General features: G+C 40.7%; 1 protein-coding gene across 1 annotated transcript in view; it reads right to left on the bottom strand.

The window, feature by feature from the left end:
- Window positions 1-27,582, bottom strand: part of LOC135211669 (nuclear pore glycoprotein p62-like) — a gene marked incomplete at its 5' end in the record, with an annotated part of 84,558 nt that overhangs the window by 25,615 nt on the left and 31,361 nt on the right. Inside the window, 2 exons of the mRNA XM_064244940.1 lie at window positions 3,036-3,194; window positions 3,544-3,760. Coding sequence (XP_064101010.1) covers window positions 3,036-3,194; window positions 3,544-3,760 — 376 coding nt within the window. The remainder of the gene's footprint in view (window positions 1-3,035; window positions 3,195-3,543; window positions 3,761-27,582) is intronic.

The raw sequence follows: 27,582 nt of genomic DNA, 5'->3' as shown, positions 1-27,582 counted from the left end.
AGTGGAGATAAAGTCGCACCTACAGTGGTGGTTGCTCCCTCTGGAAGAGAACAAAGGGATCTCTCTAAGAACACAGAACCCAGACCTAGTGTTGTTCTCCGACGCGTCGGAGAGAGGTTGGGGAGCGACATTAGGCTCAGAGGAAGTGTCAGGCACCTGGGAACCAGCACAGGTGTCTTGGCACATAAACTGCAAAGAGCTCTTCGCCGTACATCTGGCCTTGAAGAGCCTAGAACCTCTGGTGTCAAACAAGGTAGTGCAAGTAAACGTGGACAACACCACCGCACTTGCCTACATTCGGAAACAGGGAGGGACGCACTCCTCGTTCCTTTACGAGCTCACGAGAGACCTATTACTTTGGACGTCTCACAGGAACATCTCCCTGCTGACAAGGTTCGTACAGGGAGTAAGGAATGTGAGGGCGGACAGGCTCAGCAGGAGGAACCAGGTCCTTCATACAGAATGGACACTACACGAGGAAGTGTGTCTCGATCTCTGGTCTCTGTGGGGAACTCCTCATGTGGATCTCTTCGCAACATTCATTTCAAAAAGGCTCCCAGTTTTTTTGCTCGGTCGTGGAAGATCCAAGAGCTCTTATGGTAGACGCCTTCCTGCTAAATTGGTCTCGAGTAGACGTATATGCTTTTCCCCATTCAAAATCCTGGGGTTAGTAATGAGAAAGTTTGTGGCGTCAAAAGAGACGAGGATGAACGTTAATAGCCCCCTTTTGGCCGGCCCAGGAATGGTTCACGGAGGTGGTAGAGTGGATCGTAGATTTTCCAAGGATCCATACAAGAAGGATGGAATCTTCTCAGACAACCACACTTCAAGAGGTACCACCAAAACCTCCCCGCTCTCGCTCTGACTGCCTTTCGACTATCGAAAGACTTGTCAGAGCGAGAGGCTTTTCTCGCGAAGTGGCAAGCGCGATCGCGAGAGCACGCAGAACCTCCACTACGAAAGTATACCAATCAAAGTGGGAGGTATTTAGAAGGTGGTGTAGATCCAAGAGTTGTCCTCCTCCACTACCTCTATAGCGGAAATTGCTGATTTCCTGCTATTCCTGAGAGAAAAATCTCATCTAGCCGTATCCACAATAAAGGGATACAGAAGTATGCTCTCGGCTGTATTCAGGAACAGAGGTTTAGATCTGGCAGATAATAAAAGATCTCCACGATCTCATAAGGTCTTTTGAGACTTCAAAGTCTAAGGAACCAGTACCTCCGAACTGGAACCTAGACGTAGTCCTAAAGTATCTGTCATCGGAAAGATTCGAACCTCCTCATCGGGCATCGTTTAGAGACATTACCCGAAAATGCCTATTCCTATTATCTTTAGCTACGGCAAAGAGAATTAGTGAATTGCATGCTCTGCAGGATAAAGTAGGATTCAAGGGAGACTCAGCGATTTGCTCGTTTAAGACCCATGTTTTTAGCGAAAAAACGAGAATCCTACGAATCCCTGGCCTAAGTCATTCGAAGTCAAAGGCATGTCGAGTCTCGTAGGCAGAGAAGCAGAGAGGTCTCTATGCCCTGTTAGAGCTCTGAAGTTCTACCTTCAGAGAAAGCATCAAATGGGGAGGCTCATAGACAAGGTCTTTGGTGCGCAGGGGTTAAAGGACCCCCACAAGACTGATGTCCAAGAATGCGCTGGCATTCTTTGTAAGAAACGTCATTACAGACGCTCATAAGGCCTTGTCCTGACGAACAGTTACAACTGTTGAGAGTAAAAGCTCATGAAGTGAGAAGCTATAGCGACGTCTCTCTCGTTTCATAAGAATATGTCGCTTTAAAAAAACACAATCATAGATACGACATTTTGGAGATGCAACTCAGTATTTGCATCTCATTACTTGAAAGACGTGCGTGTGACATATGAGAAGTGTTTTTCTCTAGGTCCTTTCGTATCGGCGGATACGATTCTGGGTACGGGAGCCGACACCAATCCTTAAATGTATATACTTTTCTTCTTTTTGGATATGGTCCAGAGTCTCTTCGAACAATGGAGGACTTAGGCTAGCACGGGCGGCCGTCTATGTTGTTCAGTAAGAGAATTCTTGTCATATCCAATTAGTTGAGTATAATTTTTTTTTTGAAAATTATGTATGTGTGCGTAGTGGTTTTGAGTTACGGTTGTTGTGACGAGTTCGGGGATAACTCGTAACAATCCTTAGTTCTAACATATGGTTAGGATCAGGTGGTCGGGATTGGTTGTGTGCTCCTTCATAAGGTGTATTGTCATATAAGTGGATCAGCACCCATTGACAAAGTCCTTTTAGGCTCTGCCGAGTAAGCGGATAAGACCCCATCGGCAGACCCACAGAACTCTTGGCCATAGATCATATATCTCGCTAAAGTTTCTTGAGGTGATGCAGACTACTGGGCAAACACCCACGAAGTCTACCACCTATCAGGTAGGAACCAAGGTTTTATTTATACCTACAACATATGTTGTTTACCTGTCTATTCCATATAGAAGCTGTCTCTTACCCTCCACCGAAGGGTGCCAATCAGCTATGTATATATCTGACAGGTAAGTTGATTGTATGAAAATGATATTGTTATGTTACAATAAAGTTTCATACATACTTACCTGGCAGATATATACAATTAAAGGCCCACCCAGCCTCCCCGCCGGAGACAGGTGGAAGAGAGAAAATATGATAGAAAACGGGGATGGTTCCTAGTCCTGCCGCCCAGGGCAGGCCGGTAGATCACCTGACCTACCTGTAGCGAGTGGCGCGAAATTTGAATTTCTGTCGGGGACGACGGAGTCTTAGCTATGTATATATCTGCCAGGTAAGTATGTATGAAACTTTATTGTAACATAACAATATCATTTTTCAAGTCAGGAAAAAACTGTAAATCAAACCATTGTCTTAAAACTTTGGCAATATAGTAAAATTTTACTCTAATACTTTGTAAATATGATAAATAACAAAAATCATAACAGTACTGTAATACTCTATACCTTTGTCCTTGTGCATAGACTAGACTAATCAATCATTCTAAAGTCAATACATTAAGATCCCTAACCTGTGCAAGATGATGCATATTATCACGCTGCCTATCACCCTGGTGCTGTGCTGGAGTTGTGGAGGCAACGGCTGCCTCAAGAGGTTCTATTAACTGCTCTAGTTCTTGTTGCTGTCCTTGAATGAAGTCTAGTTCTGCTTGGAGGCTTTGCTGATCCATCTTAAATTCAAAGTATAAGTTCATATTATTAATGAAAGTCTATTGTAACTTCCTTTAATTTTTAAACAATATTAATTGCATAAAGTTCTGCATTTCGTTGTTTTTAACTCTTGTAAGATAGTCATACAGCATATAAAATAAATCATTAAAATTTACCATGCTCCAATAACTTTCTCTAGTATGAATAAGATCTCAAAAAAGGGCAGGAAGTGCTAAAATGAACATATAGAGCAGGTTAAGCTGAGCCTCTTGCAGCCTTACTTTCAAATTACGTATAATCTTCATATCTTAGAAAACTTCTCAAATTGAAAAAAAAAAACACAAATTCAGTATAAAATGGTTTCCTTACCTTAACCTTGTTCAAAGTATCGCGTAGCTGCTGTACTTGGTCATGACCTTGTTGTAGAAGTTGATCCCACGAGTTGACATGAGCTGCTTGTCTCATGAGACGTTCTTCTTGTTCCCTTATCTCAGCTACCCATTTATTCACCTTTTCCTCCAAGCCATGAACGCTCAGGGTAGGGGTTGTAACTGCTGCAGTTGCTGCTAATGTAGATGCGCTAGTGCTGTAGCATGAATAAAAATTTTGTATTCAGAATAATGTAAAGGATGAGGTTTTCAGGATGTATACAATACAGTGGACTCCCTGTGCGATCCAAACCCCACCGCGAATACCCAGACTCCACAAATACTTAAATCCCTATAAAAATGCTTAGAAATGCCTATTTTGTTAGTTGAAACTCAAGAAAAACCCACTAAAAATGCTTATAACTGAATTATTTAAAAATATAATCACAAAAAGTGCCTTTAGTTATGTAATTGATATGAATATACCATAATTTGTGAATATTTCCCAGAAAATCCTGCAAATAAGCAAATTTCCCCCGAATAATGGGTAGATATGGTCCACTGAGAAATATGCGAGTATGCGAGTACGCAAATCTCTAGAACTGGAATACTTAAGTTTCACTTATACTATAACTTACCCGGTGGTTACATATAGCTGTCGTCTCCTGACGTCACGGCAGAATTTGAAATCGCGGTAGCGCTAATGGTTTGACAGGTGATCCCTCTACTCCCGCCCTCTACCGGGTACCGGGAACCATTCCAACAATAAATCAGAAGTTTCCTGCCGTCGGAACCGGTAACACGGTTCCTCTGCTGGTTGGAATTTGGATTTGATCATCTTGGTTTTCTCCTTTTGGTGATGTACCTTGAGTTTACTGATCTTTTTGCTAGCGCTATAGTTATTTTGGTTTTGATATTGTTGTCCTTTTTAGGAATTATTTTGAATTCTTCACGATGTCTGACACCGGCTCTATTCAGTATAGGGTGTGTAGTAGTGGGTGTAAGACTAGACTTCTTAAAGCTTCACTTGATCCTCATTCTACTTGTGTTAGTTGTAGGGGACGTGAATGTTCTTTTGAGAATACGTGTGAAGAATGTAAGTCTCTAACATCTCAGGAGTGGAAGGCACTGGGAAAGTATATGAGAAAGTTAGAAAAAGATAGAATCAGAAAGGCTTCACAGAGATCTTCTTCTAAGTCAGTGAGTAGCCAGGATATTCCTCTGAATTCTGTTAATCCTGCTCCTATTAACCCCGTAGTGGTTGCTCCTGCCCTCGAATCTGTATCTCCCGATCCCGATCCCGTGTCAGTATTACGAGCTGATATGGACTTGAAATGTCTCTTTCCTCACCACTATGCAGAAAATGGGTGAGACAGCGCAAGAAGTGGTAGTTAAGTGTGATAAATTACTTAGTGCAAGTGTAGTGGAGGAGGTGGTTGTTCGGCCCGTTCGTTCTCCTAGGTCTAGGCCCCTGTCAAACTCCCCAGATCATGGGAGGAGGCATGCCGAAAACCGAAGGGAGGCGAGCGGGACCTGCTCCCGAGCAGCCGCCCCCTCAAGCAATCCTGTAGCCGTATCCCAGGATGCTGTCGCTCACCATTGGAAAGGTGTTGCGAGGAAGTGTTTTTCGTCAAGCGACTCTAGTTCAGATGTTTCCTCTTATAGAGGCTGGCGTAATAAGACTTCTAGACCGCTGAAAAGGTCTCGCGATGTTTCGCCTGCTGCGGTTCCCAAGAAGGTGGCGGCTGCCAAACCTTCTTGTAGTTTTTGGGAGGAGCTTGAAGCTTTTTCTCCGGCGGTTTCGATTTATCGCCCTTCTCTCATAGAAGTGGAGAAGCCGAACACGCACACTCCTTCGGAGCCTTCTCCAGAGCCTCCTCAAGCGATAACTCCTGCGGCTCCAGACGTGTTTGTGGATCATCCTTCTACGCCTCCCGCGCCTTCTACGTCGGTGGATCCTCAACCTTTGGTGTTTGAACAGATGAATGCCAAGTTAGGCAGTATCTTGGAGCTTTTTGGCAAGTCTCTTTCGTCCCCGAATGCGCTCCCGACCGCCTTACATCTTCCGCAGACTACTGTGCAGTCCTCTTTGCAGGCTCCTTTTCAGTCGCCTCTTCAGGCTCAGACTCTCCATGTGACTCCTCTTCAGACGCCACTTCAGGCGCCTGGTCGGACTCCTTTCCTGACTCCGTCTATGGCGCCACGTCAGGCTCTTGCTCAAGCGCCACCTCAGCCGCCAGCGCGGCCGCCAGCTCAGCCGCCAACGCAGCCGCCAGCTCAGCCGCCCGGATTCGTCTCAGTACAGGCTCAGACGTCTTCTCCTGCGTTCTCACACCCTCCTCGGACGCATCAGGGTGTGACTTCGCCGAACAGGATTCCTCTTCCGATGGAATGTTCGCCAGTTTCGTTGAAGGAAGCTTCGGATTTGGAGGAAGAAGGAGAAGTACTTACAGAAAAAGATAAGCATTTGTCGGGGTATAAACTCCTTTTACGATCCTTCGTTGACAACTTTGGAGATTCTTTTGCGCCTTCCGTTCCAGTTTCTCCTAGTTCGCAGTGGAAAAAGGACAGTAAGCCTGACTCCTCGTCCTCGTTCACGCGTCTCGTCCTCTCGATTTCGGCTAAGAAAGCTATAAAAAAAGTTAACGCTTGGCTTTTGGAGAAGAGGGAACAGGGGAAAAATGTTTTTTGTCTTCCCCCTTCGAGACTTTCGTCAAGGAGCCGTGTCTGGTATGACACTGGAGAAGTTTTTTCCCTGGGTGTGACTGCCTCCGCTCAGGGAGACTTTTCTAGTCTCGTGGACTCTTCCCGCAGAGCAGCCCTTAATACGGCTAAGATTTTCTTTTCAACAAATGAACTGGAGCATCTTTGCAAGAGTGTTTTCCGTGTTTTTGAAGTTGTTAGCTTCCTGGATTGGGCCATTGCTTCGCTGGCCAGGAAAGTCAAGTCATTTGGACTTTCGGAGGAGCAGTTGAAGGATTTTGCCTCGGTACTGGATTGTATCGATAAAAGCATCTGTGATGGAGCTTCGGAGCTCGCTGCCATTTTCGCCTCTGGAGTGTTGAAGAAGAGACAGCTTTGGTGCTCCTTCTTGTCGAAAGGGGTCTCATCGAACCAGAAGTCTGCCTTGCTCTTCTCTCCTTTGGACAAGAAACACCTTTTTCCGCAAGAGATTGTGAGCGAGATCGCTCAATCTTTAACACAGAAAGCGACCCAGGATCTTTTATCACAGTCAGTGAAGAAGCCCAGGAAGATAGCTCCAGTTCTTTCTGCTTCTCGGAGTGCTCCCTCCACGGAAGCTCCTAAACCATTTCGAGGGAGAGCTCCCGTTCGATCTTTCTCCAGGTTTCGTGGGAGAGGTAGAGCCTCTTCTAAAACCACTCCCTCTTCCATCAAGAAGTACGCCCGTAGTCCTCCACACAGCAGTAGGAGCCAGATTACACCTTTTCTGGCAGACCTGGTTTCATCTCGGAGCGGATCCTTGGACGGTCCAGGTCCTGAAGGAAGGATACACCATTCCGTTCATCAAGCACCCCCCTCTCACAGAATTTCCTGTGAATTTGTCAGCTTACTCGGAGAACTCCGAAAAATTTGCCGCCCTCCATCAAGAAATTCTCGCCTTACTGGCAAAGAGGGCCATAGAGTTAGTGGACTCTCCGCAGGAACCAGGATTTTACAATCGCCTTTTCCTGGTAAAGAAGGCCACGGGGGGTTGGAGACCGGTGTTGGACGTCAGTGCCCTGAACGCCTTTGTCCTGAAAACGAAGTTTTCTATGGAAACGACCCAATCGGTATTAGCAGCGCTTCATCCTGGAGATTGGATGGTTTCCATAGACCTTCGGGACGCTTATTTTCATATTCCGATTCATTCGGAATCGAGAAGATTCCTGAGATTCGTGTTCCAGGGCCGCATTTATCAGTTCAGGGCCCTCTGCTTCGGCCTGTCGACAGCTCCACAAGTGTTCACCAGAGTTCTGTCGTCAGTAGCAAAGTGGCTTCATCTAGACGGGATACGAATATCCATGTATCTAGACGATTGGCTTCTCAGGGCAAGGTCCAGACAGAAGTGTGTGGAGGACCTACAAAAGACTTTAAGGCTGACGGAAAGCCTAGGTTTGTTAGTAAACAAGGAAAAGTCATGTCTCACTCCTTCTCAGGAGATAGTTTATTTAGGAGTGAGACTGAATTCAGTTCTTTTTCAGGCTTTTCCGTCTCTCCAAAGGATCGACTCTTGCCTGAACAAAATAAGACAAATTTCTCGTCAGACAAACTTGCTCGGCGAATCAGTGGATGAGCCTTTTAGGAACCTTGGCTTCAATAGAGCAATTTGTAAGTCTGGGCAGGCTCAACATGAGACCACTTCAATTTTACTTGAAGCAGAAGTGGCAAAGGAAGAAGTTCCCAGACTCCTTCGTGTTCCCCATCTCGGAAGGAATCAAACAGGACCTCCTTTGGTGGAAATCAGAAGGAAGGCTAGAGGAAGGCTTGTCTCTAAGCCAGTTGAGCCCCAACCTTACGCTTTTGTCATACGCATCGGACAAAGGGTGGGGAGCTACTCTGGGGAGAAAGGAAGTGTCGGGACTTTGGCAGATTCATCAGAGAAGCTGGCACATAAATCTAAAAGAGTTGAAGGCGATTCATTTGGCTCTAATGCACTTCAAGACAGAGGTAAGAGGGAAAGTAGTGCTGGTTCAAGCAGACAACACCACGGCTCTCTCTTACATCAAAAAACAGGGGGGGACACACTCGTTCTCTCTGTGCGAGGCGGCGAGAGAACTACTCATTTGGGCGAAAGAGAACAAGGTTGTCTTAAACACAAGATTTATTCAAGGCTCAAAGAATGTAAAGGCGGACATTCTCAGCAGGAGAGGACAAGTCCTCTCTACAGAGTGGACGTTACATCCTCAAATATGCAAGAAGCTTTGGGGGATTTGGGGATGTCCTCAGTTGGATCTCTTCGCCACAAACAAGACAGCTCGTCTACCACTGTATTGCTCCCCAGTTCCAGACGAGGAGGCGTTTACAGTGGATGCCATGCTTCTGGACTGGTCAAATCTGGATCTGTATGCCTTTCCACCTTTCAAAATGCTAAGATTAGTTCTGGCAAAATTCAGAGGTCATCAGAACGTCAGGATGACTCTGATAGCCCCCTTTTGGCCGGCCAGGGAATGGTTTCCGGATCTACTACAGCTGTTGACGGACTTTCCGATAGAGTTACCGTTAAGGAAGGATCTACTCAGACAGCCCCACTTTCTGAGGTTCCATCACAACTTGTCCGCTCTTCGACTAGTCGCCTTCAGACTGTCGAGCATCTCCTCAGAAAGAGAGGATTTTCAAAGAGAGCTTCAAGGCTATTGCAGACCCAGAAGAGAAATCCTATATCGAGTGTACCAAGATAAGTGGGTCCATTTTCAAAGAGGCTTCAGGGCTATTGCTAGACCCAAGAGAATCCTCTGATCGAGTGTACCAAGCTAAGTGGGTCCAATTCAGAGCTTGGTGCAAAGAATAAGGAATTTCGTCTTCTAAGACCTCTATAGCTCAGTTAGCTAACTTCCTTCTTTTTCTTCGTGAGAATAAGAAGCTTTCTACCCAGACGATTAGGGGTTATAGAGCTAAGTTGTCTTCTGTGTTCAGACATCGAGGATTAGACATTTCTAATAATCAAGACCTCTCAGACCTGATTCGTTCCTTTGATACGATCAAGACAAAGGAGTCAAGAATAGTAGCTTGGAACCTGGATGTAGTTCTTAAATGGCTGATGTCAGATAGATTCGAACCGATCTCCTCTAGTTCTTTTAGAGATCTGACCAGGAAGACACTTTTTCTTTGTGCTTTAGCATCAGCTAGAAGAATCAGTGAGCTGCATGCTATTGATAAGAGAGTTGGATTCGCTAAGGGCAATGCCATTTGCTCATCAATGCTGGGGTTTTTGGCTAAGAATGAAAATCCCTCACGTCCTTGGCCTCGTTCTTTCTCTATAAAGAACATTTCAGAGTTAGTGGGGCCTAATGAGCCTGAATGTCTTCTCTGTCCAGTGAGAGCACTTAGACATTATGTGCAAAGGACCAAAGGTATAAGAGGTAAGAGTGATAACCTGTGGTGTTCAGTGAAAGATCCTTCTCGTCCTCTTTCTAAAAATGCGCTCTCCTTCTTTTTAAGGAATTTGATTTCTGAGGCACACGGACAATGTCAGGACTCAGATATCAAAGTGTTTAAAGTCAAAGCTCATGAAATTAGAGCAGTGTCTACGTCTATGGCCTTTAGACGTAATCTGTCTTTGAAAGACATTATTAAATCTACATATTGGAGAAGCAATTCTGTTTTTGCATCTCATTATCTGACAGATTTGCAAACCACATATGAAAATTGCAGTACATTGGGGCCATTCATTGTGACTGACACGGTATTGGGTGAGGGAGAGAAGGATGTATCCCATCCTCACTAACTTTTCTCCTTGATTATGTTTTTTTGTATTTTTAAGGTTGTCTGAAGATACAGGGAGTTTTTTGAGTATCTTTCAGTCTTTTAATGTCTTGGTGTATTTCTTAAATGGTTGTGGTGATCCCTCGTTTTTCATTGTATTTTGTGGTGATTTGTACTGCGCCCTGAGCAGGGGCATTATAGTCTTGTCAGTTACGGTCACGTCCTCAACAGCAAGTACTTATTATTGTGTCCGACGCACGGATCCACATATCCTGTCGGTACAATAAAGGCCAGCAGACTACAGAGGCAGTAACCACTGAGTCAGCGGTCTTTAAAGGTAAGGAACCTATATCTTCGGATAATTCCAACAGTTGTTATTTTAGCTGCCATTGTCCCACCACCTAAATGTGTCAATCAGCTATATGTAACTACCGGGTAAGTTATATAAGTGAAAATGACATTTTTATAATAATATAAAGTTTCACTTATACTTACCCGGTGGTTACATAACGAAGCCCGCCCTCCTCCCTTCATATGGACAGGTAGGCATGAAACTTCTGATTTATTGTTGGAATGGTTCCCGGTACCCGGTAGAGGGCGGGAGTAGAGGGATCACCTGTCAAACCATTAGCGCTACCGCGAATTTCAAATTCTGCCGTGACGTCAGGAGACGACAGCTATATGTAACCACCGGGTAAGTATAAGTGAAACTTTATATTATTATAAAAATGTCATATTCATGCTTCCAGTAAAACCTGTATATATTAAATTCTAAACTAAATTTACAAAGAAGTCATAAGCATGAAAAATAAGAAACAAATATCAAACAACACTGGTAACATTTTTGCTCTATAAAATGCTGTTTGCAACGTTTTCATTTGTAGCAACTATTCTGGTAGCTTCTCAGAATGATTTTTTAAGTCTTCATGAAGGTCTGGACCTATTTCAACAGCTTCATTTCTTGTTTGGAAATTTGGGGTCAGTGACCCTGGTAGTTCTGACACCAGATAACTCTCAATCAATCAATCTTGTTTGGAAATCAACTATAACAAAGGGATGGAAGATTTAAGGCTAAACCTAATGTAAGAAAGCAAAGTTTTAATAAAGTTAATAGTATAATATTCTAACTAATGATGGTTTAAATTCAAGATACTACAGTGGCCCATGGTTTTACAAATTTCACATTTCCATGGTTCACTTTGTTGCAGATTTTTGTGGAAAACATTCCCTTTTCCAAAGGAACTTTCACTAATTTGCAGATTTTTTTATTGACCATATCTCTAAAATCACAAATTTATTTTTTTTTTAATATCATGTATGTATATAACTAAATACTGATTTTTACGATAAAAATTATTTACAACATACTTATAATGTAGTTATGCACCAATTACGCTTATTCCAGGTTGGGCCCCATACTGAGCATAATAGGTCTCTCTCTCTCTCTCTCTCTCTCTCTCTCTCTCTCTCTCTTCTCTCTCTTCTCGCTCAGTCTCTCTCCGTCCTCTCCTCTCTCTCTCTCTCTAATGGTAATGTAAGATGTACTTTGAAATGATATTGCTAAAAAGATTTTTTATGATAAAGCATATTGTACAATATTCAAAATATTCACTAATTATTACACTTTCCATTGGTCTATCCAGAGCTCCATGGTGACCAGACTAATGCCAAAGAATTCTCTTAACTGGTCTTATGGCCAGGTATTGTGTCATAATGATTAACATTATACCACGTGATAAAGTATAAATGGACACAGGATGAGGGGCACTTTCTATTATCCTCACAGCAAACGCTAGTACCCATTTTACCTACTACGTCAAAACAGCAAGTAGTAGTAGTGGTTATGCACATACGCATCGTCATATTGTTTACATACGACCAAAATCCGACATAGGTGCCATTCCTTTTCTGGTCCAACAAAAAACAGAGTTCAGAGAAGTCTGTTCTTTGCTTTTTGATTCAGCTATGTGCATAGTTTTAAGTTTGTTAAAAATTTTTTGGTTTAGACTGTGGAGCAGTTATTTACTGTGCATGAAAAGCCATAACTGGCTTATTTCACCAGCACACATCAGTGCCTCTTGCAATTTATGATCATTAGGCTACTTCCGAGAATGTCTTTTTTGCTTATTAATTTCATTACCGAGGTTTATGGAAACATAAGTTGAAAGCTACGTGAAAGTTTGTTAGTTTATAATGTGGCACAACGATTTTATTGTGTGTGAAAAGCCATAAACTGTCGTTTTTCGCCAGTACATGTCAATGCTAACAATTTAGGATTGTTAGCTCCGAGATTCGTTCTTTCACTTATCGATTTCATTATCGAAGTTCTTGGAAACATCTAACTTGAAAGCTGAGTATACATAATTTCAAGTTTATGTTAAAAATTTCTTAGTTTAGACCATAAAACAATGATTTTATTGCACGTGAAAAGGCGTAAACCCTCTTTTTCATTGGTACACTTAGGCGCTTCATGCATTTTGTGATCGTTAGCTATTTGTAGAAGCAAAATTTGTTTTTAAGAATTAATAATTCTATTTAGAAGTTTTATCTAAAGAAATATTCCACATTTATTATTAATATAGATATGTAATCCTTTCAGATAACTATGTCGGCAATAGCCAACCAGGCAGTAGCCAACAACCTACTACATCAATTCATTGAGAATATGTTAGCTAGATTGTAGCAGATTTTGTCTTTAACCTATAACCTAGGATTATATATCCTTAAGACTGAACAAAAATAACCTGGATTAGACAGTAACCTGAACTACGGTAAGATTTAAGGACATATCCTATTAGGCTATGGACCTTCGCGGTAGCCTAAGTTTACACCAAAGACTTTAGGGTTAGATAAAAGGCTACTGGCCTTATTCCTTTTCATATAACCTATATACTTAAGCATTGTTTTAATACTGTAGGCTATCATGTGCATACACTCATTTAATTCCCTTGTTTAAAGCTTTGGGTGTATTAAAAACTATGTAAACTGCTTTTTTTATTGCATTTTTCATTAAAAAAAAAAAAAAAAAAAAAAAAAAAAAAAAAAAACTTCAAATATTGATTATTTTGCAATTTTGGAGTCATATTTCTTCTGCCAGATCGGCATTGTAAGCGTCATTACCCTGGAACATGCGTCGTAAACCTGTAAATAATTTCTGACGAATATAATTGAAAGGTGTCATATCCTCGTAAGTCGGGGACTGCCTGTACTAGGCTGCTAAGAGAGAACAATTTAGAAAACATCCTATTGTTGGAGTACTAAGTGGTATTTTAGCACAAATAGCCTAGGAATGGTTATAAACAGTATTCTAGGCATAATTAAATAACATGAAGCCACAAAAAATAGTGGCTTAGGCTAACTAAACAAATTAGTACATAAGATATTAGTCCAAATGGTATGACAATTCAAATTAAAATTTTATACAGCTAGTGCATAATGACAAATACAGTAGAGCCTCAGTTCTCGACGATAATTCGTTCCAGAAGGAGCGTCGAAATTCGATTATTTCGAGAACTGAATCAAGTTTTCCCATAAGAAATAACTGAAAATGGATTAATCCGTTCTTGACCATCAGTTATTACCTAACCTTGCCTTTTTATACAATACATTACATGTAAATTACAACTAAATAAGTTAAAAGTTAAATAAATATCATGTTAAACGTATATTTATAATTTTAAATGTGTAATATACAGTATAAAAGAAAACTACCCTGTGTCCAACTGATTGTTGACCAAGCTCCATAGGCTACCTAGGTAAATAGTAAGTAGAACGTAGTGTAGTGGGTAGGCATAAAAAGTGTTGCTAACATAATAAAAGCATTGAAAAGCAAGTCTAATTATTACAGTAAATTAATAAACTATTAAAATTAAACCCAATCTATATTTATCAAAAACTTGCAAAAATTTGCCTACAGTAAGTCGGCATTTAAGGATGTAAACAAACCATAGCGCAGCCCTGGTGGTTTATATCGGGACTATGGTAGTAAAGAAACCATATCTCGCTATAAGCCTAGAAACATTTACATTCGATATTAATTTATGGTAAATCTTTTACGGAGTCGACTGCAATACTGTATACAAAATCGCTTGAAAATTATCTTTCAGTAAATGTAATGTTATGATACTAACGATTTTGTTTCATAAATGTCCTTATAAAAAAAGGTGCGTCTTTTACGGCAAATTGTCCAATATCAGGGCTGGTTTCAAGCTTATTGGACTTTGACAATTATTATGGTACTGCATGGTACATATATACGTACACATAAGTAAAAGAATCTTCTTAATGTCTTTAATTACTATACCATTAATATCAAGCTAACCTCTTTTTTTTTTTTTTTTTACGAGGACGCTTTTACGAAGCATACAGATTGCGTTCGTTACCGTTGCGCACGCGTTGCATATGTAAACTGTGTCACTACCAGACCTCATACGTAAACATTGACGTCTTTTTACAGTAGACATAAAAGAATCTTCTTAATTTCTATAATTATTCTATACCATAGCGGCTTCTCTGATTAAGCTAAGGCTAACCTCCTCTTTACCAGCAAGCTTAACAAAGATTAAGATTGCGTTCGCTACCGAACGGCACACGTTACGTATGTGACAGTGGTTTCACTACCAAATGTCACACGTAAACAATGACGTATTTTTACAGTAGACATAAAAGAATCTACTTAATTTCTATAATTAATGTATACCGTAGCGGATTCTGAGTTAACCTAAGGCTAACCTCTTCTTTACCGGCACGCTTAAAAAGCTTAGATTGCGTTGCTACCGAACCGAACATGTTACGTATGTAACTGGTTTCACTACCAAATCTTACACGTAAACATTAACGTATTACAGTACGACATAAAAGATTCTTCTTAATTTCTTGATTACTACGCACTTAATATGGCATAGTAGCTTCTCTGATATAAACTATGACTAACTTCTTCTTTACCGAAAGCTTAACAAAGCTTAAAGATTGCATTCGCTACCGAACCGCACATGTAACCTACGTACGTAACATTGCCTTCACTCCAAACCTAACACTTAAATACGTATTGCATTTGCTACTGAAACGCACGTCTCAAGTGTGAGCATGGTTTTAGAATATGTCTACGTTGATACCACCGAAAAAGCAAACGAAATGCGCGCAAGGTGTACAAGACACGGACACATGTTTGAATGTTTGTAAACATTAGTTGCGACTTTAAACAATGCTGAGTCACTGAGTGGCGTCACCAATGTTACCAACCGTTTTGCTAAATTATGCTAGTCGGTCCAAGCAAGAATTTATGCCAAATATGGTGCAATTTTGTGCCAGAATTATGCTATTAATCTATCATTATCTCATTTCTCTAATACATTTGAGCTAAAACAACGATGTAATGGAAATTTAAAACATTTATATATTAGGTGAAATGATAAAAAGTGACGAACAGACAATATTATAACTAATAATTTGATGATGTTAGGAAACTCGTAATAAAACACCATTTTTCTTTAATAGATCACATACGCAATCACTAGTACACTATTTGATATGCAATCACTATTATACTATTGACAAATGTGTGAAGATCACACATACAAATGTGAAGAAAAACAACAAGTTTTACTTATTACTGCATCATTATCATGCCACTCAGAACCATTTTTCTTTAACAGGTCACATAAACAATTAATAAATACTTGAAAATGTGTGAAAATTACTTCAAATATAACATTTTGTTATTTACTGATATTTCCTGAAAAATTAAAACTAAAAAAAAAAGGTAAACAAACAAACCAGTCTCTACTCAAGAAGAAAAACATACGTACTTATTACTTGATCATTATCATGCCACTGAAACACTTTTTCTTTAATAGATCACATACACAATGAATAAATACTTGAAATTGTGGTAAAATCACTTCAGACATAATTAAAATTTTGATTACTGAAAAAAATAAAACTTAAAAAAGGAAAAAAAAGTAATTCTTTACTCATGAAGAAAAAACATTATTAACACTTTACTGATTGTTTGTCATGCCACTGTGGGTATTTATTTATATTCACAAAATTTAACATTCCTTAGTTGGGTTCAAACTTAGCAATTAACTCATTTGTTAGTGCTGCTTTTGAGGCAATTTCACTTGAAGATACATTCACTATAGCTGTGTATGAAATTGAGGAATTTTCTGCATTTTATTTAAAATTTTAGTGAAAATACATTCTAAAATTGTACTAGAACCCTAAGTGTGAAAGAAATTATGCTAAGCTCCAATTCTTGGGTCAAATTATGCTAAAAAACATGAAATTATGCTACATTTGGTAGCACTGGATGACGCCAACTAGCGGCAGCTGGCGGAAACAGTTTTGTTTACAAACATCATATGGTCGGGGGTCGGAAACTGGTTTTTTGGTTGAAAACAGATACAAAGTTTATTGGAAATTTAGTGGCGAAATCCGATTATGTCGAGCTCTAATACGGTCGTGAACCGGGTCTCTACTGTACTACTGAACAGCCATATACGACTGTCAAAACTAACTTATACATCAAAGGGCTTAAGTTAACATAGTAGATTTCTAATAGAATCTATCACAAATATGGAAACTGTATAAGTAAATACAGAGGTGCCCCACATTCATAATTTAATACTGACTGGCTTCTAATAACAACTTGTCTTGTATTACTACAGGGCTACCATTATGCAGGGCCCTCAGTTCAAGTGTTCTGAATCAAATTGCTCAGGTCATTTTGTGCTTATGGGTATGGCTCATACCACCAGCATGGTGGGGAAAAAAAAAAAAAAAAACTGGTTGACAAATGTACCAAACATGTAGTATGCTACTGGCAGCAAGTTTTAAGGATGCAACTGCTCATTTTAAGTTGTCTCAGTGATTCCTATGGTTCAGTAAGACTAAAAAAAGGGAAGTTATACCTTTCCGGCAAGAACTCCAGCAGTAGATATATAACCCTCTTTTCTCTTATCAAGATTTATGTTTGGGTCAAAACCCAGTAACGTCAGTCCCCAGTACCTCCTAGGTTAAACCTGGGGAGGACATAGAAGAATTTTTACATGGGGGAGACATTCTTACTAAGGAATATGATGTGGGCATCACCACTGAAATGACCTTACTGAATCCAATGGATCAGGGACACAAATTTCAGGTAGCCATGGGAGACACCTAATAGAAGGAATTCAATACCCACTTGTAGCTATCAATGCTGAAGAGGATCTTTCCCCCAAAAAGGGATACTAGGATCCATCTGACTCCAACTGATATTACTATATTTCTGTAGGGGTATTGTAACTTACCCAGGACTTCTGTCCCTTAAGTAACAAACAGTCACAGTTCAGTTGTTGAAGCTCCATCAAAATGTGCAAGCTTCCCCAAACGGGATACACAGCTTGCAGCATTTGATCAATTCGGTAAGGAAATTAGGATCCTTCCCCCAAAACTGATACAAGGATCCACCCAAATCTTAAGGATATGACAACAGTTTCAGAGGGTTATAGTAATTCACCCAGGACCTCTGCCTCCTTGGGAACAGGCAGTTGCAGCTCAGCTGTAGATGTTCAAGTCAAGTTACGCAAGCTCCCCCAGAAGGGATACACAATTTATGGTTTGATCAATTCCAAAAGGAAATTATGAATAACATTAGAAAATATCACTGCCACAGAAAGGCAATGTATGAGCAACCCAAAAGTGAGAGGGGATGCAAATGCTGCCCAAATAAGGTCTAGTGTTGGAATTACGACTGGAAACCACTATTGGTCAATTCTGAATGCAAAACTTCAAATCAAAACATGATAGGGGCTCCAATACTCATCCCTGATGATACTTATGATCTTGGTTAGACACATCAGTGCACACTTTCTCATCATATAGTAAATATCTAATTAATGAGAGAAAAACTATGATCGAAGCTGTTCATGTTAAAGACCACTAAGAGAAATGGTCCTCTTACCTGTGACTATAACATTAAAAGCTATAGAGGACACCCTTTATTGGGACCACAGTTGCTCATCAAAGAGTTCCAGCCTTCTGTCCTTTCATTTTAAAAATTATCAATCTTGTAAGGACAGATTTTCTGCATTTTGTAGCGATTAAAAGACATGAGACAATGGCACAATTAAATCCATTTGCCTCGGTCATCCCAGTTTCCGAAAACTCCACCAAGGAATGGGCAATGTTACAGCTCCCTCCTGAAGGGGAAAAGCCTCCTTATTTAAAGCTACACAGCAATTTAGGAACCCTATAAGAAGAACCTCAGAAGTGACAGCCTCAGCTGAATTTCGTACTAGGGTCCCCCTCTTTAGTATTGTTACCTCTACCACCTTGCTGGGAGTTGCCATCAAGTCTTCCAAAATGTTACAGAACAATTGTTGCTGTTGTGCTTAAAAGTCTTATGAGAACCCTATGGCAAACATCCTAGGACTTGCTAAAGTGTCAAATAAAAGCAAAAATGGAAACATTGGGGGCTCCAACTAGTCACTTCCCAATGTAACTTCATTATTACATCATAACCCTTTCTGTATGGACCTGTTGAGAAGTCTGTTGTGATTAAAAACTTAACGAGCAAGCCTGCCAATAGAAAAATGGGAATTTAGGAAACAAAAATCTTAAACTTCCCCTTACCCAAACCAAAAATGCTCACTTAAAAAGGTAAGCCTTCAGTCACCCCAAAGGTTTTTTCCTCAAAAAACATGTAGGTGTTCAGAAGGGACGATGCCTTACAAAAGGACAACAACAAAGACCCTCTTACAAGAAGTAGAAAAGCAACAAATGGAATGCCTATCAAAGGCAGAGGTAGAGGAAGAGGCAGATACCAATGGGAATGGTATGTTTGGGGGTCAACTTCAATGGTGCCACAGGTAATTGAAGTCTTTCCTATGGGGACACAGCATTAATTTTACACTGGCTGAGGTGGGAACAGTCTCAACCCTCCCCCTTCTGTAAAGGGGTTTCTTCCCATAACCAGGCCTCTCTTTGGAATGTTACATGCAGAAAATCCCTGTTACTGGGAGCCATAGAGAAACATGCAGATATTTGTCAACAAGCAAGTGTCTACAAGTGGCCCCCAAAAAAGATTCCTCCAAACAAAGTGATCCTAGACCTATCAACATTGAAGAAGCACACAGTTTGCCATATTTTCCAAATAACTACTGTTGGCCTAGGGCGTTCAATTGTTTTAAAAGAGATTTAGATCTGAAAGATGCATACTGGTACATCCCTGTCGTCGTTCCCTTCTGTCCCTCCAGATAGGGAAAGATATGCATAGGATCAAAGCCATGCGACTGTCAGCTAAACATTACCCTAAGATTTGACACTTAGTAACGGTAGTTCTTCGAGAAATCAGAAATAACTGAATAACTCCTTGCAATATCAAAAGATTGAAATGAACTTCTATAGGCAACACTTCTTCCCCTTCCATAAATACATATATCCAGAAAAGAGAGAGAGAGAGAGAGAGAGAGAGGAGAGCGATGAGCGAGAGAGAGAGAGAAAAGAGAGAGGGGGGGGGGGGGAAGGGGGGGGGGGGGGGGCTGAATAAGTATCTATCTATCTGTATCAATTCTTTTGCTGAGAGAGAGAGAGGGGGGGGGTTGAATAAGTATCTATCTATCTGTATCAATTCTTTTGCTGAGAGAGAGAGAGAGAGAGAAGACGAGAGAGAGAGAGGAGAGAATGAGAGAGAGAGAGAGAGACGAGAGAGAGAGAGAGAGAGATTAGAGAGAGAGAGAGAGGAGAGATTAAAGAAGGAAGAAATAGAAACACCAAATGTATACCTTATGTAACCTCCTACATCAAATTTACCTTAAATTATCATCATTTTACTGAAATTATATTAATATAATTTCAAAGTAATCTTAAACATTAGTACCCTAAAAGGTATCTATGTACATATGTATACTTCTAACACTTGCAGCCAAGAGAGAGAGAGAGAGAGAGAGAGAGAGAGAGAGAGAGAGAGAGAGAGAGAGAGAGAGAGAGAGAGAGAGAGAGAGAGAGAATTGTCCTTACAGTATTTAAAAGAGTGAAATGGAAAGATGAAAGATTATTGTATTTAAAATACTCACATATGAATTTTGTAATTACATTTATAGTATTATTATAAGAAAATATTAATAATAAAGTTATTACATACATGTACCGTAAAAATGATCTGAGAGAGAGAGAGAGATTGCATAAAAACCATTAAAATCATTGGCCATTACATATGTGGCACTGCTCCCCTCCCCTGTCGCATTACTTGACATATATGACAGCTTCCTGAGTTCCGAGCTTCTATGGAGTTGAGAGATGGTAGGGAAATGGATACAAAGAAAGAGGAAGGAAAGAATTTTCATTCGAAATTAGTTATATTATTATTATTGTTATTATTGTTGTTATTATTATTATTATTAATTATGATTATTATTATTATTATTATTATTATTATTATTCAAAGAAACCTCATAATCACATGAGTTAATAAAATAAAATGGAAAAGTAAATCCACAATAATATGCCTGATCTTGTTATTTAAAATACGAAGCAGAAAGCTTTCAAAGACCTGCACGGTCCTCCTTGTCAATCTGAATACAATTATTAACAGTGACCATACAAGAACTTTGTTTTTTGACTCGTTTACAAATAGCCTGTTTGATGATGTAGTTGGCTCTTCACGTTATCCCCTCGTTCTCCTACGGCAAACCAGCTAAACGCCTAGATCTTCGAAATGGCGGTTCGTCTCTTGAATCATTTGATCTGTTGTCCATAGCAGCTTGGGCGCCTGCAACAAGGGACACGGGATGTGTCCCTGTTACCTGAACGAAAGATGATGAGGCAGCGGCAGTATCAGAGGTGGCTAGATTATTGGTGTTATTACTATGCAACCTTTCTCTGTTATAATCTCTTATAAACTGACAGCAAATTATTTCATTTAAAATAAAATCTTTTTGCATAAAGGCTTTATTGCCTTCCATAGAGAGACCCCTGTTAATAATTGCTCCTTCAACTAACCTTCTAATACCTGTATCCTTACTATTGAATATTACTTTTGACTCGTTCCAATTTATGCGGTGATCGTCATTTAAACTATGTGAGACTAGTGCATTATTCTCAGCATGTAAATTATAAGCTCTTTTGTGTTCATCTATTCCTGATTGGTAGTCCCCTCCCACTTTCTCCGTTATATTTCTTATCCCAATCCAGACAAGGTATTTCATAAACACCAATTTCTTTGTTAAAGCTTTGGTTGCAGTTATTATTTTGCATGAGACAGCCTTTAAGTGTATTCTTATAGTTGAAGACTAGGTTGACCTTTTCTTCACCTTTTTCATTTACTGTTTTTCTAATATTTTGTAAGTTGGGATTAAATGGTAAGGTTAGATACATTTTTTATTCTTTTTTGTACTCATATTGACTTTTTATATAGAAAATCCTTTTGGCTTTAGTGAAGGCATTATTTATGAAATTTTCTGGATAGCATAATTTTCCAAAAACTTCTTTTATATGTTGAAATTCGCTATCAATATATTCAGGATCACATATTTTCAAGGCTCTTAGAATGAAATTTATCATTATATTTTGCTTTACTTCTTTATTATGAAAAGAATAGAAGTGGATATAAGCTTCAGCATTTGTCACTTTTCTGTAAACACTAAATTTAACACTAAATGTAATAGGGTAATGGTATACCAAAACATCCAGAAAGGGCAGCTTATTTTCCACTTCATATTCCACTGTAAATTGAATGGAAGGTAGTATGCTATTGACAAATCTCAAAAACTGTTCAAAGTCTATTTGATTACCTTGGAAAATTACGAAGACATCGTCGACATATCTTACCCAAATGAGTGGTTTTAGATTTGGATCACATTTGGAGAGTATTTCAATTTCTACAAATTCCATGCACAAATTTGCAAGTACTATGGGGGATAAGGGTGAACCCATGGCAACGCCAAATTTTTGTTTATAGCCTTCATTGTTGAATGAAAATATTGTGGATGAGACACAGACGAATCAAGTCTAAAAACTGTTCTGTAGGAATAGGGAAGTTAACATTTCCAATTTCTGACTGTTCTTTTAATTTTGTAAGGACAAATTCTAGAGGCACATTAGTGAAAAGGGATGTAACACCTAGGCTAATCATTTTTCCTCTTACATTACCCAGGGTCCTAAGCCTGTCTATAAAGTTACTTGAATGGAGTAAGTGAGCATTGAAAAAGGTGCCTAATAATGGGCTGAGCTGTTCGGCTAACCACAGAGCCATAACAGATTGTGGCGAATTACAAGTAGCTATAATGGGACGTAGAGGGCATCCTGTTTTATGAAGTTTTGGTATGCCGTAAAAGTAAGGGAGACTCTGCATTTTCTTTGATATCTTACTCAAAAGTAACTGTTTTTGTTCAGTCACCGTGAGGGTATTGGCTATTTTCCACACGTCTCTGTTGAATTTCATTTGTAAAGAGGTTACCAACGGCAACTCTGACAATTTAGTATAAGTACTATTATCACTTAGTAAGTCAATTGCTTTCGAATTGTATGTATTAGTATCCATAATCACCAGTGGCCCACCTTTATCAGCTTCCATTACTCTGATGTCTTTGTTGTCTTTTAAATTTAAAAGGGCTAGTTTGTCTTTTCGTTAAAGTACTGTTCTGTTTACCCAGATGATTATCTAATAAAATACCTTTTATTAAAAAGTTCAATTGAAAATCATTATGTCTGAAATTAAAATAATTTATATTGCTAATGCCCTGTAACAAGTTGTGTTTACTTGTTCCTAAACAACAGCTTAAACCCAAACCCAATGAAGGAGCAATTATTAACAGGGGTCTCTCTATGGAGGGCAATAAAGCCTTTACGTAAGAAGATTTTATTTTAAATGAAATAATTTGCTGTCAGTTTATAAGAGATTAAAACAGAGAAAGGTTGAATAGTAATAACACCAATAATCTAGCCACCTCTGATACTGCCGCTGCCTCATCTTCTTTCGTTCAGGTAACAAGGACACATCCCGTGTCCCTTGTTGCAGGCGCCCAAGCTGCAATGGACAACAGATCAAACAATTCAAGAGACGAACCGCCACTTCAAAGATCTAGGCGTTTGGCTGGTTTGCCGTTGGAGAACGTGGGGATAACGGGAAGAGCCAACTACATCATCAAACAGGCTATTTGTAAATGAGTCAAAAAAACAAAGTTCTTGTATGGTCACTGTTAATAATTGTATTCAGATTGACAAGGAGGACCGTGCAGGTCTTTGAAAGCTTTCTGCTTTGTATTTTAAATAACAAGATCAGACATATTATTGTGGATTTACTTTTCCACATTATTATTATTGTTATTATTATTATGTGAAAATATTAATAAACATATATACACATCTACCATAAAAATTCTCTCATCTCAGTAAGAGAGAGGAGTTATCCTTCAGTAAGTAAAATGGAAAGGTTATTTTTATCTCTTTAAAATACTACCACATATGAATTGTATAATTACAGTTATATTATTAGTATCATTATTATTAACTGAAAATATCAATAAACATATTACTTACTCGTACCATAAAAATTCTTTCATCTCAGTGAAAGAGAGAGAGAGAGAGAGAGAGAGAGAGAGAGAGAGAGAGAGAGAGAGAGAGTTTATCCTTATTTAAAAGAATGAAATGGATAGAGATTTTTGTATTTCTTTAAAATACTATCACATATGAATTTTGTAATTACAGTTATATTATTATTTTTATTATTATTATTTCGGAAGGAGACCCCCTCGTAGACATGTTTTGTTAAAATGTTTGCTGCTTCATCACTATTAATCTTGTAGAGAGTCTTCTCTATTTTTCTGATGGTGGCTTTCTCGTTATTGCTTATGCTGGCGAGCAACACACCAAAGGGCATGGTAAAATTCGGTTGAGTCATTTGATTTATTATTGCTTATACAATTCTCTCTCTCTCTCTCTCTCTCTCCAACGCAACATTTCCTCCTGATCCGCAGGACATTCTCAAGCGACGACTGCTAAGGGACTGAATTCGAGTGGCGAGTCATTCTTCTAAATCGTGGTGTAGCAGGCTCTCGAGTACGGTATAGAGAACCTCTCCGGCAGGACGAGTTTTCATTGGTTCCTGGGAAGGTGACTCATACGGCAAGCATTTGCGAGTCTTGCAGACCTTCTCAGGTGATAACCACCACCTGAGAAAACTCGACCTGCCGGAGAGGTTCTCTATACTGTACTCGAGAGCCCGCAACACCACGATTTAGAAGGACTCGCCATTCAAATTCAGTCCCTTAGCAGTCATCGCTTGAGAATGTCCTGCTGATCAGGAGGAAATGTCGAGAGAGAGAGAGAGAGAGAGAGAGAGAGAGAGAGAGAGAGAGAGAGAGAGAGAGAGAGAGAGAGAGAGAGAATTGTATAAGCAATAATAAATCAAATGACTCAACCGCATTTTACCATGCCCTTTGGCGCGTTGCTTGCCAGTATAAGCAACAACAAGAAAGCCGTCATCAGAAAAATAGAGAAGACTTTCTACAAGATTATTATTACTATTATTATTGTATGCTGGAAACAGACCTTCTTTCAATTATGATTTGCCTTTCTGGCATGCTGGTATTATGAAGCAGCTGTCCAATATTCATTATGCTGTAGGTCGTCAACGGAATTTCGGGCTGGTGTTATCAAAGGCAAACTGGTTATCTGGGACAGGCTGGGGTCGTCAACAGGTATACAGGTGCATTTCGTAGGTCGGGAATAGGCCGTAGTCGTCAGGGGTTTATTCGGTATTTCTTGTTTATTTTTCTTCGTTTCCTTTACTTCTTTTTCTGCTTTTTAAAACAAAAGGTGCGTCTACATGTTTCGGCCACCTCGTTTGACCATCTTCGGGACGGGATCGCTGAGTGCAATGGTCTGTGTCAGATGTATTCACGCCATTTATTGCATTCGGGTGGCTTGAAGAAACGGGTACCTTACTTTTCATTGGGCAATACCTGTGACGTCACGAGCGATGTCATCAGGGGGCCCGTTGCTGGTTGGCTGTCCTCTTCGTGGGCAGAGCCTCATCCTTGGTGATGGTGGAGGTCCCCTCGAAGGGCGTGCTACCAGGTCGTCCTCAGGGCGAGAGCTTGAGCTGCGATCACCGTCAGGGTTACTAGGGACGTCCTCAGGATAAGAGCTAATGCTTCAATCATCCTCAGGATCCCTCTGGTGTGATGGTCGTTGTGGGGCAGTGTCTGCTGCTCTCCTGACGGCGGTGGGGAGGAGGAAGGTCTCCTGTGTGTCGTTCAAACTGGGCTTCTCCCTCCCGATGTGCAGCGCTTCTAAGATTCGCAAACGACGTAGATGGGATGCTTGGTCGATAACCTCGAAGTTACCGACGATGTCGCTGCGGCGGATTCTTTTATTATGTGCAGTCCTTCCATGATTAAATACTGTTCCCTCCTGCACATGACAGGAGATCCTCTTGGAGAGGCGCATTGACGTCATCCCGATGTAAGTTCCGAGGCATCCTCGGATTGGGCACGTGTATCTGTAAATGACGCTCGTCCTCTTCAAGGGATCCTGCGACAGTGTGGGGTTATTCTTCATGATAAGACTGCATGTTTTTTTACTTGTATAAAATATGATCAAGTTGATCTGCTTGTTTTTGTCGGTCGGGGAAACGTGATTCCTGATTATTTCCCGTAGGGCTCAGAGGAACTTATAAAAGTGACATCGTCGATCACCGTCTGCGGGATGCTGCTAAAAGCTTGAGAGAAAACGAAGACATCACCGTCAGGAGAGCCGACAAGACCGCAACCCTAGTACTTATCAAGACTACCGAATATAGACAAAAAATCGACAAGATCCTCGCCGATACCACTAAGTTTCGACGCATTACTAAGAACCCAGGAGACGACATTAAACGCGAAGCCAATAGAATCATAGAAACTGTCAACGCAGCCACTAACGCCTCACACCTATCTAGTATTTTTGGAGATTACAACCTCGGGTACATCTACAGTAATGTAAAAACTCACAAACATGGAAACCCTTTAAGACCTATCATTAGCCAAATACCAGCACCCACATACCACCTTGCTAAACAACTAAATACTATTCTCACCCCCTACATCCCCAGCACACATAATTTGAAGTCGTCAGCGGAGTTCCTGCAAGCCTTAAGATCCGCGCCCCCTGGAGGCAGTATTGCATCGATGGATGTAGAGTCGCTGTTTACTAACGTTCCTGTAGATGAAACCATTGAAATGATCCTTGAACGTGTGTCTACAGAGACCCATCCACCGACCCACTGAATATCCCCGAGCATGCCCTTCGCTCTCTGCTGGAAATATGCACCAAGAAGGCTCCCTTCATTAACCACCATGGCCATATGTACTTACAAATCGATGGTGTAGCGATGGGATCCCCCCTCGGGGTCTTGTTTGCAAACTTTTATATGGATGCGCATAGTGGAGGAGCGTGTCTTTAGGAGCATTAGGAAGCCATCTATATACGTAAGATATATAGATGAACTTTCATCCAAGCAGGAACGAGGGATGAGATCGAGGAAATACGTCAAGCCTTCCATACCCACAGCCACTTACGATTTACCATCGAATATAGCCGTGATGGCCGTCTTCCCTTCCTGGACGTCCTGGTTGAACAGGAGGAGGGTGCGTTCGCTACAAGGGTTTACACGAAGCCCACGAACCTGGGAATGTGTCTGAACGGCGAGAGTGAATGCCCTGAACGCTATAAGGACACCACCATCAGCGCCTACGTCAGGAGAGCTCTTTCCCATTGTTCAACATGGGCAGACACCCATAAGGAGATGGAACGTGCAGCCCAGGTCCTAGTAAACAACGGACACACCAACCAAAGTATCCAGAATGTCTTCAGGAAGAGCATGGAAAAATGGTACCTACAGGAACCCGGCCCAGACCCCCAGCAGAAAATTAATTTTTTCTACAAGGGCACCTTCCATCGGCGATATAAAGAAGACGAGCGAGCCCTATGGGAAATAATCAGGAATCACGTTTCCCCGACCGACAAAAATAAGCAGATCAACTTGATCATATTTTATACAAGTAAAAAAACATGCAGTCTTATTATGAAGAATAACCCCGCACCGTCGCAGGATCCCTTGAAGAGGACGAACGTCATTTGCAGATACACGTGCCCAATCCGAGGATGCCTCGGAACTTACATCGGGATGACGTCAATGCGCCTCTCCAAGAGGATCTCCTGTCATGTGCAGGAAGGAACAGTATTTAATCATGGAAGGATTGCACATAATAAAAGAATCCGCCGCAGCGACATCGTCGGCAACTTCGAGGTTATCGACCAAGCATCCCATCTACGTTGTTTGCAAATCTTAGAAGCGCTGCACATCGGGAGGGAGAAGCCCAGTTTGAACGTCACAAAGGAGACCTTCCTCCTCCCCACCGCTGTCAGGAGAGCAGCAGACACCGCCCCACACCAGAGGGATCCTGAGGATAATAGAAGCGTTAGCTCTCATCCTGAGGACGTCCCTAGTAACCCTGAGGGTGATCGCAGCTCAAGCTCTCGCCCTGAGGACGACCTGGTAGCACGCCCTTCGAGGGGACCTCCACCATCACCAATAAGGATGAGGCTCCGCCCACGAAGAGGACAGCCAACCAGCAATGGGCCCACTGATGACATC

Source organism: Macrobrachium nipponense, chromosome 19 (assembly GCF_015104395.2).
Source record: "Macrobrachium nipponense isolate FS-2020 chromosome 19, ASM1510439v2, whole genome shotgun sequence".
Taxonomy (NCBI): domain Eukaryota; kingdom Metazoa; phylum Arthropoda; class Malacostraca; order Decapoda; family Palaemonidae; genus Macrobrachium; species Macrobrachium nipponense.
This window is presented reverse-complemented; position numbering and strand designations above follow the sequence as displayed.